At 31.2% G+C, this 13,309-nt stretch overlaps 1 protein-coding gene across 5 annotated transcripts in view; it reads left to right on the plus strand.

Moving 5' to 3' along the window:
- The window catches only part of LOC125071051 (hypoxia-inducible factor 1-alpha), an 89,433-nt gene that overhangs the window by 13,671 nt on the left and 62,453 nt on the right, over positions 1 to 13,309 (plus strand). For 4 of the 5 annotated variants that reach the window (XM_047681112.1, XM_047681113.1, XM_047681110.1 and 1 more), the window contains exon 2: positions 11,629 to 11,816. In XM_047681112.1, coding sequence (XP_047537068.1) covers positions 11,629 to 11,816 — 188 coding nt within the window. Of the gene's footprint in view, positions 1 to 2,377; positions 2,398 to 11,628; positions 11,817 to 13,309 lie in introns of those variants that run through there. The other variant, XM_047681114.1, reaches the window with a different exon arrangement.

The raw sequence follows: 13,309 nt of genomic DNA on the forward strand, positions 1-13,309 counted from the left end.
AATGCATAACGATTAAATATACTTAATTATCTATTATAAGATGTTACCTAGCTGTACCTATATGAACGCGTTCCGTTTCACGTCAAAAATAAAAATCTTTAAATTTATCCGTGTAAAGTAATTTGAATAAATCTTTTTATGAGTAAAATACTCTTTAAGGTGCTCTCACGTAATTTAGAAAAAAAAAGTCCACCACAAAGAGTTGTGGCTACTAGATAACTTATAAATATTTTTAAATAAAATTACCGTTACATTAGAATCCGTCCAGTCGTTTACTTGCAAAATGCAACACGCAAACTGCATAAATATAATATTAGTATGATGATGACATTTAAAAACTATAACATACGTTTATAAATAAACTATTTTGTTATAAAAAAAAAAAACATACTTAACCTATGTACTAAAATGTTATGATTGATTTAAGTATACTACTTAAATTATATAGTAAACTAATTGTCGCCCGCGTCTCCACTCGTGTTTTAGAGATTGGTTGTCAGATGATAAGCAGTAGCCTTTGTCCTTCCTTGGGGTTCAAGTTTCCTTCATACCATATTTGATCAAATTCAGTTTAGTAGTTTGGCCCTGAAAGAGCAACACACGGACAGACAGACAGACAGAATTACTTTCGCATTTATAATAGTCATATAGACATCAGAAGTGAAAATTTTGAACGCTATTGGTTGGGTGGAACTTTTTCAAAAATCTTTTGTAGATTTGCTCAGGGCAACATAATATGTTGATATCAAATAACCTGTGTATAATCAAAGTAATTATGATCAATAATAATAATTATAGATCTTTTAAATTTCAATCATAGAACTCCTTATACCTTATCGGTTTAACTTACCATCAATAAAATTATCAAATAGCATAGATTTTTTATCGAATATTTTGAACACTAATATTGTTATCGCAATATTAATTAAGTCATAAGATTAATTCTTTGATAATATTGTTATTTCTTTTTCGATATCTATAAACACACTTAAATGTACCATTCATTATATACTCTTGAGTTTTTCTTCTATAAATTCTCATTAGCAGTTTGGAAGTTGGCTGTTAAACAATATTGTCCCTCGGAATGCACTTAAATCTGTAGGTGTTCTGGAACTTTCTCTGGTTTAAGAGAGCTCTTGAAAAGAAAAGAGAGTCATTTGTCTAATATGAAAACTCCATTGGCTCGTGATTAAGAGGACATCATACTTATGGCGTATGATACGTTACACTCATGGAGTATTTTTATACCAGAATTTCGACATTTATGTAATGGCTATATGTTATAAACGAATACTGAATATTGCTAGAATTTAATATATCTTCATATTCTAATAATAAACTTTAGTCATATCTAACAGTAAAAGGAAACGCCAAAAAGATTAACATATTGTTTCGAGTATTCTAGATTACGTTAGATACGTTAAGTCAATAAGAAAAAGGTCAAGAGAGTTTCTGTAGATTGGTACTAAATTTACCGATATCACAATCACCAGTAGATTGTCAAAAGTAGTGATAAATATAAAGATAATTTGATTAAATTAAGAAGTAAGGATTGATAGTAATCCTAACATGTCAAACGTACAAGTTTATACTAACAGGGTTATATCAGATTAGTGGTCCCCATTGTGGTCGTTTGAATATTTTTCTCACTCTTTGAATACTTAGGTATAGATATACCTGTGCTTATATAATTATTTATCAATTATATACATATAAATGATAAATTAATTGCTTGTATTGAGCTAAACATGTAGATAACACTCGATAAAAATTTTGGGTATTGTGATCGACAATAAAATAATAAAATCGAGATATATTTCAGTTATATTTTTTGTTAATAAGTTTAAGTAGTTGATACTTTTATTGTACATACTAATTAAAAAAAATTAAAAAAATGATAATTCTAAATTTAAAACTTATTAAGGGCTGTAAGTAGTGAGATATGTCTATTATTAGATATTAAGTTACAATCGGTTTATATATGTAAACATATTATATTGACAAATGAGCATGTATATGTACCCCTTCCAGATCGCGTGGGGGCTTTGTTACGGCTTCATTTCTAGAATATTTCTGATATTACTAATAACGGCTGGAAGAGCGCCAGACGCCTCATGTTTATCAGCTGATTAAAACCACGTGAGGTTTTCAACTCGCAGACTTGAGATTATTTCCCCCCAGACAGAAAACCGCTAAACCCTCCCGTGATACGTCAAAACAAACTCACAGCTCCAGATACCGCGAGTCAATAATAACGTTTAAGGAAAATTATGTGTTTAGTCCAGTTCGGACGACTGTGTTTGTGTCGATAACTTAATCTGCTCCGTCGGTGCACTAATCGTGTGGAAACAACATAAGCACAGAGCAACCGATAACCTCGCTCCTTACCAGCATGAGGTACGTAACGCGACGGTGATAATACGACCGGCTATTATGTTATCTACGACAAATTCTAACATATACATATGCGTTTATATAATTGATAATAATGATGGATACCACGTTGCAGTCTAGTGATACGTATCTTTTTTTTTTAAGACTGTGCAGAGCAGACAGTTTTTTATTTTCAAAATTTATAAGTTCTGGTTTCTATCTGTTATACGTTTGCTGTTGTTAATCTAGCATTAAATCTTGTTTATCAACAATATAAGTAACTGATACTTATTACAATTTTCTGCTTGTTATCTGTGCTAGCTGTGATTACGTTCGGTTGTTTATTAAGGTTTTAATTTTAGTTGATAAAAACAGATCAATAAATAAAGAGAGATTTTCCACCACCCATTATTCAATGTTTTCTTTAAGTATATCTTCAATAAAATTAAACATTTTATTTTAACATTGCTGTTATATTTATTTTACGTCTTAGGACTTTGTATTTGATAAGACACCCCATCATATAAAACGTGCCACGCATCATTTGGATTAACTACATTTTAATGACTTAATAATTGAGTTTCATACATAAAAACTTAATGATCAAGGAAAACAAGACATCTTGTTTAGTTTTTTTTTTTTAATTTAGTAATACGTTATTTTATAAAACGCAATACATTTACCTACATTGCTGTTTTTATTCGCATGGGTTTATTAGACGGCTAGGTGGACAACTTGCTAATAAATTGTACTTAATAGTCAATTGACCTTACGTACCTTGATTTATTTACTAAATATATATAGATTTGTATTCAGCCTCTAAAAATTTGTTACTTTACGCCCCTAGTACCTGTAATTATAAAGGCTTACTCACCCACTTCAACGCGGTAGTCAGCTGTTTAAAGTATTATTGTTTGGTAGAATTTGATGTCGGTACCTGCCATGGCTTACACAAATTTATAACCATCCATCCATCCATCCAATCGAGGCAATATTGATATTGAAGTTATTGGATATTCAGTACCAGCTGGAAGTCTGGAAGTTGGTAGCGTTTATAGTTCCGTGTACCAACCACGTATATCTCTAGTCTTGCACCTAAACTTACCCATCCTATCAGACTTGCCGTCCTATTATGAGATTAAGGAAATGGAGAGTCCGCTTGCGTTGAGATGGCTAGCCGCTTGAGATTGGCCGCCGTAACCGAGTCGTTCAAGAGAAAATCATCGTCGATATAAAGGAGCGTGTATTTGCGTTAACGTCAAAATTTGTGAATTGTCTTGCGTTAATATGTGTTGGGCCGCGATGGCCCAGTGGATAGAATGCGTTCATCTTAACCGATGATTTCTTGTTCAAACCCAGACAGGCACCACTGAATTTTCATGTGCTTAATTTGTGTTTATAATTCATCTCGTGCTCGGCGGCGAAGGAAAACATCGTGAGGAAACCTGCATGTGTCTAATTTCAACGAAATTCTGCCTCATGTGTATTCCACCAACCCGCATTGGAGCAGCGTAGTGGAATATGCTCCAAACCTTCTCCTCAAGGGAGAGGAGGCCTTTTGCCCAGCAGTGGGAAATTTACAGGCTGCTAATGCTAAAAAAAAAATATCTGTTGGCTAGGCCCGTGAAAGTGACCGCCGTAACCGAAATCGTTCAAATGAAAATCATCGTCCATATAAAGGAACGTACACTTGCGTTTACGTTAAAATTTGTGAGTTGTCTTGCGTTAATATGTGTTGGCTAGCCCCTTGAAACCGACCGCCGTAACCGAAACCGTTTAAATGAAAATCATCGTTAATATAAAGGAGCAAGATATGTTTTGGCTAAACCCTTGAAACTGACCGCCGGCGCCGTAACCGAAATCGTTCAAATGAAAACCATCATCAATATAAAGATAAAGCTTAAAATACTTTATTAATATTTTAATATGATATGAAGTATGAGTAAAGTTAATGTATGTTGTATGGTTGATGTCTGTGTAATATAACTTATTTTATATACATATTTCGATGCAATTTGATATAGCTTAACGGATAATTATGCTTGCGAAGCGTGTTTATGAGACTATAAAATTAATTATCTGTTTCCTACATTAACTCCAAGAACTAATGCTAAGATCTAAGGTAAATGGCTATTAATTTATACGTGATTTATAACCTTATAATACCCATTCTCAGAAAAACAACGATGTAAAGTTAAATAAACTATAGAGATTCTTAAAGCGCCTTCATTGACACTTTAATATGATTCATTTAATGTTATGCTTATACGTGCGGTCTGTAAATAGTTTTCATAATATTTGGACAAAGAGATACTCTTTTTTTATTGTAAAAAATACATGACATGTCATAATAGAAAATATAGCTATTGTTCTATTTAAGGCCTTATTAGCGATTTCGAAAAAATGTTGTGGTGTGGTGTGACCGGCTATCACTTTCAAATTTTTACTTAGTTAAAGAGGAGTGGTCTGTGGTAGTATTAACACGGTTTTAAGGTAAAAGCTTGCCCGACATCATGGAAGGACTGTTTGAGCAACTAAGGGTGATATGTGCCAGGAGTTAAGGATACGAAAAGAGAGAAATACACCGTTTATATTGGGATAGAAAATACACCGTTGACACAAACAACACAATATGGAAAAAGGACAAACAAATTTTAATGAAGAACAAAGTTCATTAACTTTAAATGTTAACAGATTTTATTTATCAAAAACCGGCTTATCGTGCTGATCGGATTAAATGAGTTTGGATTAGAATCGATATTATAAATTTTTCTCGAAATATAAGACACGTTTTCAAACATAAAATTCGATCCTTATTTATTTATAAATAACTGTGTATCTTTCTAAAAATCACAGTACAGTCATCAGTCATATGATCAATAAGGTATATTTGTTAAAAATGTTTTTATGGTAAACATTTATCTTCAAATCTTTACCATAGAACAATGAGGGTTAAAATACAAAAGAGAACAGATCAGAGGAGATATAACTTTGTCAAATGAATTGTCAAAATTAATAATAGAAGGAAATCATTGAGATGAAAATGAAGTCGAAGAGTAATGATATGGAATTAGTGAAGAAGAAACAGTCTAATACAATAGGCACGTCTAAATACCAGCAGGCGAAAAACTTTATGTGAAATCGTCCAAACGTCCAAAAATAACGCATCACTATTATATTGGATTTTCATATATCGTCTAGGAAGAACAACATGAAACCCCAATTCTTACGTAATACATGATAACCTCTTGGAGCTCACGTACTCGGCACAACGTGTGACGATATCAATGAAGAACGGACATACAAATTTGCAGACCTACGTCACAGATCCTCGATTGGACGGAACGCAATTATATTTACAATCACCGCCAATTGTAGCCTCCTGCTTTTAGCTCCTGTGCAAATTGCGTACAATTTTATTGTTTCCATTGCCATTTTAAAAATAAACAAGTTTAATTAAATACCGAAAAATTGGTCTCGTTGTGATAAGTTTACTTTGGCCAGATCAGAATCTAAAATGTTCAAATATAAACACGTCTGGTGTTTATATATTCAACTGTTTTTGTAGATTCAGATAAAGTTGACTGTTACATGATAGAGAGACACTAGATTCTATAAAAGACTTTTTTTGTGGGTACGTGGGTATTATCGTTTATCAAAAGTGACGTCAAAGTACAAATTTGTAGTTAATTTTTTTTACACAACAGCTAACAGCTAAAAGAAAACAAAGGCTTAAATATAAAATTTGTAAGTACAAAGAGCGGATAGAATTAATAAATTATTTTAATGTTTTCAAGAATAAAAACAAAATTATCCTCATCGTAATTACAAGTTTTAGAAATTTATAAAATAAATGTACCATCTAAAATAATCGATTGTTATCGACAATATGATCGGACATAGTTTTAAAAAAATCGATTTTTTACTACAAGCATTCTGAGTTGTGACCTTTATCCAATGATAATAATGCTCACTTATCAAAATGCTGTTACAACGTCGGCCTACATCATAACAACTCATTGCGAAAGAACACGCTATTATTTTTGCAATTACTAACAAATTTAGATTATACAGTAACCTGATCATATCATTCAGACACTAAGTGATACGTACCTGTGTGTGTTTATAAAAATACTACACACACTCATATTAAATAGTAATGAGTTTTGTTTTTATATCTGTACAATAATATTAATAAATACGAAAGTAACTCAGTCTGTCTATCTTTTATGCTTTTACGGCCAAATTACTGAACCGAATTTGATGAAACTTTGTATGAAGTAAGTTTGAACCAGAAAGAATAAAATTGGCTACTATTTTGTACGTAAAATCTACGACCCTCCTAGCACGCGGCCGAAAACTAACAGAATTAAATTTCGATTCATCAGTAACAGTTATGTGAAGTTACATAAGTAAAAAAATATATGAGCGCTTTCTTTATAATTTCTTATTGAGCTTGAGCTGAGCTTCAAAACTCTAAAAAAATAAAAAAAATATATTTATGTAATGTAAAAAATTCAAGCTATATTCATAATAGGGACGTATTTATTTCTTTAAGAACGCATAAACATAACAGACGAATAGATAATTTCAAGTTAGTTTAATTATAACAAGCAAGCCGTCGTAGGTTAACGGTATCCAAAAATTATTTCTTATTCCAGGAACTCGTTCTGAAGATGAATACAACTCGTAATTTTAGATTGAACTAACAACAAGACGCATTATTTTGTACACTAGAAAAAAATATTTACAGGTTTATATACATTTTTAACACTTTAAAACACACAAACGAACTGATGTTAAAAGAGCGCTAAGTATGCTTATCGCTTTGAAATCATTTTTCCAGAATACCCATAATTTAAATTGATAAATAATATTTTACCAATTCTATAGGTATTATATAAGACTTGGAAAATATTCAGATTTTATATAAATAGTTACGTTTAACTCCAATAAAAAAAGTATTACAAAAACATGTTTTTATACATTTAAATGAAATGAACTACGCACAAGCATACATTGTTCCTGTATTGTTTAAAACACCGGTCGAATATTATGATGAGTCCATTGGCTTTAGCTTTCACGGGCCACTGTGGACTGGTTTGTATTTAAATCATTTGTAACGTTTAGTATGCAATGGAGTTTAAAATAGCACTACATAACCGTCACAAAACGCACGTGTAATTCTAATTGAAAGTCTAAATCTCGTACGGATTTTTTTGGCTTATTGATCAGTAATAATTAATTTTAAAAAGTATATACATTTCAAAGTTATAAAGAACAGTCACAAGTCAGTGAAAGACTCAAAATGTATTCAAAAATATTCTTGTCATAATATTCGAAACTATAAAATACTTGAAATTGGGTATTTTTATGTTTAAAGTAAGATTACAACGAAATCCCTGACCTAAAATAGTTTGTACTATTTTGTTGTGTAAATATAAAATCCCGTGTGATAGATAAAAGTTATAGATGAACAAACGACACGATAAGGAACGGCTTGCCTATTGACTCCACACTAGGCAAAATATTACTAGTAAAAAAATAAATCTTTTCTTTTAAAGTACTTTTTGATTTGTCAATATTATGTTCGAATTGTAGATTGGAACGAGAAGAACTAAATCGAAATTAAAAATAATATAAAATTCGAAAATCCGATTTTTTTTTTTTTTTAGGAGTCGGTATAATCTTATTTTTGTCAACGATCACATGGTTTAAAATTTTAAATCATATTATTTAATTTATATATGCGTCTTTATTATTTTTTTGCAAAATATCAAGGCTTATTTAATTGTTTTTTTTTTTTTTAACAATTATAATTACTTTATATTGCCATAAAAAATCATATGATTCTACTTTTCTCAACCATGATGAAGATCGACATATTAAGGCATTCCGTTTCACCGATTGCATTAATTGTTGTTGTTTAAAATCTCTTTTATTTTTTACGGCCACGGTATTCATTGAAGCGATATTTTCCTCAATGCATTCCACTCAGATATAGCCGTCCTTATCGTTGCTCACGACGATTTATCGTTCCCAAAACTAGTTCACATCTGTAACCTTTTTGTTATAAACTTTGTTTTTTACGTTTCGTTTATTATTAACGTGTACGTTACTAACATTTCTTGCATATTTTCGTCGAGTGCTTGGATTACGTTAATTTTAAACGGGGATAGCGAATTCAAACCGAAGCGCCACTGAATTGTCATGTGCTTTGTTTATGTTTATAAATAATTTTGTGCTAGGGGTGATGAAAAACATCGCGATGAAAGCTGTATATCGTAATCGATATTAAAATTTAACTCGTTATACACTTGGACAGTTTTATTTCTCACTACATTTGCCTGTCAAAATTTACTTACAAAATCAGAAGTCGTTTGTTTTAAATATATGAACATACGTAATTAAGTCACTTGGCGTTATATAAATACTAAATTATTATTTTTTCGTCCATTAGATTCAGAGAAAGTGGACCCTGACAAGACACGGCATTGAGATACGAGATGTTACTCGTTTTCCATTGGATATACGTACCTACTGAATTTTAATAATACCAACATATAGCTAACTACTTCAATCGATATTCATTTTTCTATAGTAACGCATGTTAATAAATGATAGAATTTCGTTATTACATTAACCGTAAAATAATCCCATATTTAAATAAGATAAGATGTTAAATAACTTGAAAGAGAGACAGACGACTGCACAAGATTATATTTAAATCTTTCCACGCCATTCCCGTCGGCTCGACATTTCTTAGTATGAAACTCATTAATCTGCTCACGTTCCGTGGCTCGTTTGCGTCAATAGCTTCTACATAACACACCATTCGATAGACATAGCTCTTTAATTCTTTGACACATCAATTATTTCTTATCAATTTCCACAATAGTCGCAGGATCGATCCCGTCCCCTTGTGATAAGTTTAAAATGACGGGTCAATAGGAATATTAGTGATTCCTTAATTAATTTGGGGCATTGCAAGTATTCTTTTTTTTATGGCATTGGTTGTCGGACGAGCATATGGGCCACCTGATGGTAAGTGGTCACCACCGCCCATAGACAAAGGCGCTGTAAGAAATACTAACCATTCCGTACATCACCTATGCGCCACCAACCTTGGGAACTAAGATGTTAAGTCCCTAGTGCCTGTGATTACACTGGCTTACTCACCCTTCTAACCGGAACACAACAATACAGAGTACTGTTATTTGGCAGTAGAATATCTGATGAGTGGGTGTTACCTACCCAGAAGGGCTTGCACAAAGCCCTACCACCAAGTAAGATTAAAATCCTTTTAAAATAAAAATAATAATAATTTTATCGTCTTATATTGACAAATTCACAAATGCATTATAATCTAAACGTGATAAGATAAATGTGCATGAAGTCCAAGATTATTTATATGCATTACTGTATTTGATAAAAAACGAGACTAAATGATAAGATTTCTGTCGAAATTTCTGTCGATTTTTTTAAAACTTTGAGGGCAAAACTGTGTAATCGAATAGGCAATTAACCATAAACAGTAATTTGAAATGCCATTTATTGACGCATTTGTTAAATATGCTATTTGGAACATGCGATAAAACTTGGTGTCGGGTGGGACCTAATGACAAATTAATGGAATAAACTTTTTGTAATTGCAAGCCACACCGTTCAGTGATTTGGACGAGAATCGTCTTGTGTTGTCTAATGACTTTCTGTTCTACGATATTCTCATATTAAAAATAAATATTTAAAAACGAGAAGTATTTGTAAAATGTGTATACCGGGTGCGCCCGAGATTGTCGACAATCGTAACAAACTTTGTGCAGTGTCAAAAAGGTAATATGAAAAAGTATATTTTTTATGCAAAAATAGAACATACATATTTTAATATAATTGTGAAATTTCTATTATTCTATGAATTTTATTTTCTGTTCACAAACGTTACTTCTATTAAGAATTTGTGTTAACGATCTGTTTGGAATGCAAATTATTCGAAGATATATTTGTATACATCGAATTTTCTAGAAGAATGTGTCAACATGATAATTAAAAGAAACGCATCGACCGACTTAATAGGTCTTCTATTTTGAAAAAGTTATAAATTATAACTAATCTTTCTTTATTATAATATAATATATATGTTAAAGCAGTAATTTTATATGTATAGAATAAAATTGTATATTCCGTTTATGCAGATTCAATGACTTCTTTAAATAATAATTGTACACTTTTATTATGTATGCTTATTTTATCGGTCCAGGGTTTTATTATTGACTAAACACTCCATAATACTCAATTAATTTAAATTTAAATTATTTTATATTAACTGTATTTGCGGTCTCACCTGTTTAATTCGAATTATAGTTGCGTGTTTGATACGGGTTGCTATAATCATTAAAGTTTATTAGTCTTGCCTGTTTCCATAATCGTAACGTGAAGTGATATAGCCCTATTATTGTTTATTTCAATTGAACTGACAACTGCTTAGATTAGAGCTTTCAGTCAACCAATCGATCCAAGTTGACAATAAATCTATATTCAGAATAGCTGTTACCCGCCAAATATTTAAAAAAAAAATATTGTTTACAAAAGATAATTAATACTAAATTAATGAATAAATTTTTGCTTTGTATATATAGTCTATCATTTGCACATGTTCTTACTATATACTAATTTTTATAAAGATCAGTTCAACCGTTCTTGAGTTATAGCAGGACATACAGACAGACAAGAATTTCAAAAATGGTAAAACTGATGTCAGTGCGTCATAAAACGATTTACGACGAAAAAATTTAGTGTACAGACAGACTACAGATTTATATAGTAGTATAGATATAGATAATGATAAAATAATTTAGCTTGTAACATAAACATTATTATGTTTATGTTACAAGCTAAATATTGATGATATTTCATAAAAAGATTTTTTTTTACTTATTATTTTAAACTAGCAAAAAGTAATAACCAATTCAATTAAACTTCTTGGCGTTACGTTACAAATAATTAATTAATCCAGCGAGTAATGAGAAAAGGATTCATCAAAAAGTCCCCAGCTTAATATCACTCACTAAACATTATTTCCCGTACTTGTTAAGTTAATAACACACTAATTTTATTAATATTTTGTAGAGAAATTTAATTGTAGTTTTTGTAATTATTTTAATTTTAAAGCCAAATTATCTGAATTGCTTATTTTCAAAAATAAATCATCTGCTTTCAGGACTATTTATCTCATATATATGCTTTATTCATGATCAGGAACAATGAGAAACGCAAAGAGAAATCTCGCGTTGCGGCTCGCTGTCGGCGGACCAAGGAGATGCAGATCTTCGCTGAACTAACAGCTGCGTTGCCGGCGAAGAAGGAAGAGGTAGAGCAGCTCGACAAGGCTTCGGTGATGCGCCTTGCTATCTCATACCTTCGAGTTCGCGATGTCGTCTCTATGCGTAAGTATATATCACTAGCGAAACCTGGTAGATGTTGCCCTGTCTGTGTGTATGTTGAACAGTATAATAGTCCATGTGCCGCAGCGCCATCTAGCGACGAGTTACAGGAAACAGGATAGTATAAAACACTCAATGGAAAATAAATGTATCGCCAACTTTGATGGTGATTGTCCAAATAGATTCGAAGTTTATTATTGGTAAAACAATATACGAGCAACCGTTTTTTTTTTATACACATATATCGTAATAATAGTCCTGATATGAAGCAATGATGATTGACACTAATTGTACATGGCGACCCCATGCCGGTATCGAGGTATTGCTTTTTTTGTTTTGGTTCCTTCGAGTCGATTAACGAGCTCAGATGCAGTAACATAATCATTAGCGCATATAAGTAATTATTTATTTAACTGAAACAATTCATGCGGTCATTCTTTGGAACATTTTATCAAAAATTTAAACGAAAGTAAAGAAATCAATAACTAAATATTTACATTTTGGTTTTTAAATGGCATTTTAATACAACCATTATTGAAATAACACATTCTGACGTCATACAATCAAGTTACGTATTCAGTATTAGATTTATTAATCCGTTATCCTAATAAACTTAGCTGAGATGGCCCAGTAAATAGGACATATAAATTTTAACCAAAAATTATGTTCTAACCTAGCCAAACAACTGAGCATCTATGTGCTTAATTTACATTTGTAATAAATCACGTGTTCGGGAGTGAAGGAAAACATCGTGAGGAAACCTACATAATTGTGTCGCATGAAATTATATAACATGTATATATATGTTACCAAACTGTATTTCCAATACATCGTGATGGAATAAGTTCCAAAAGTCCTTGCAAAGGTTCTCCTCAATGGGAGATGAGACCTTGGCCCGGCAGCGGAACGCTAAAGCTCTTACTTTACTTTGACGTAATAAAAGTAACACTTATATTATTTTACTTAACTGTATTTGCAATATAGTTATTTTTTGATTCGCGCTGTTTTGACGTCCATGCAACATACAATTTGTAGTTATCATACTTAATGTAAGTAATTCGCGTTGACGTGATGAATAATTTATAGTGGGTATATAATCAGTTTCATGACGCATTTATTGTATAGAACATTACGATGGGTAGAATTTAGGCGCCCTATTCGCTTATTGCATTTTGTTTACAAAATCCATTTACCGCGTATCATAAAAGTACGTGTATAATATTATCTGTTTCGATAGTATTACTTTAAAATTTAAATATTAAGTTTTCTATGGAAAATATATAAAAAATATACATAAATTTATTAATAATCTAGTAATAAATTGACATAAGTTGAGCGATATTTAATTTAATTGAAAACACAACAATTAAATTACGTAAGGTTTGGTGTTAATTATTTAAATAACTAAATATCGAGCGTAAAATTTGAAATTTTGTATAATTACAATACAATATTCCGAAACAATAAAGTAAAATAATATAAGTGTTACTTTAGTC

Source organism: Vanessa atalanta, chromosome 18 (genome assembly GCF_905147765.1).
Source record: "Vanessa atalanta chromosome 18, ilVanAtal1.2, whole genome shotgun sequence".
Taxonomy (NCBI): Eukaryota; Metazoa; Arthropoda; class Insecta; order Lepidoptera; family Nymphalidae; genus Vanessa; species Vanessa atalanta.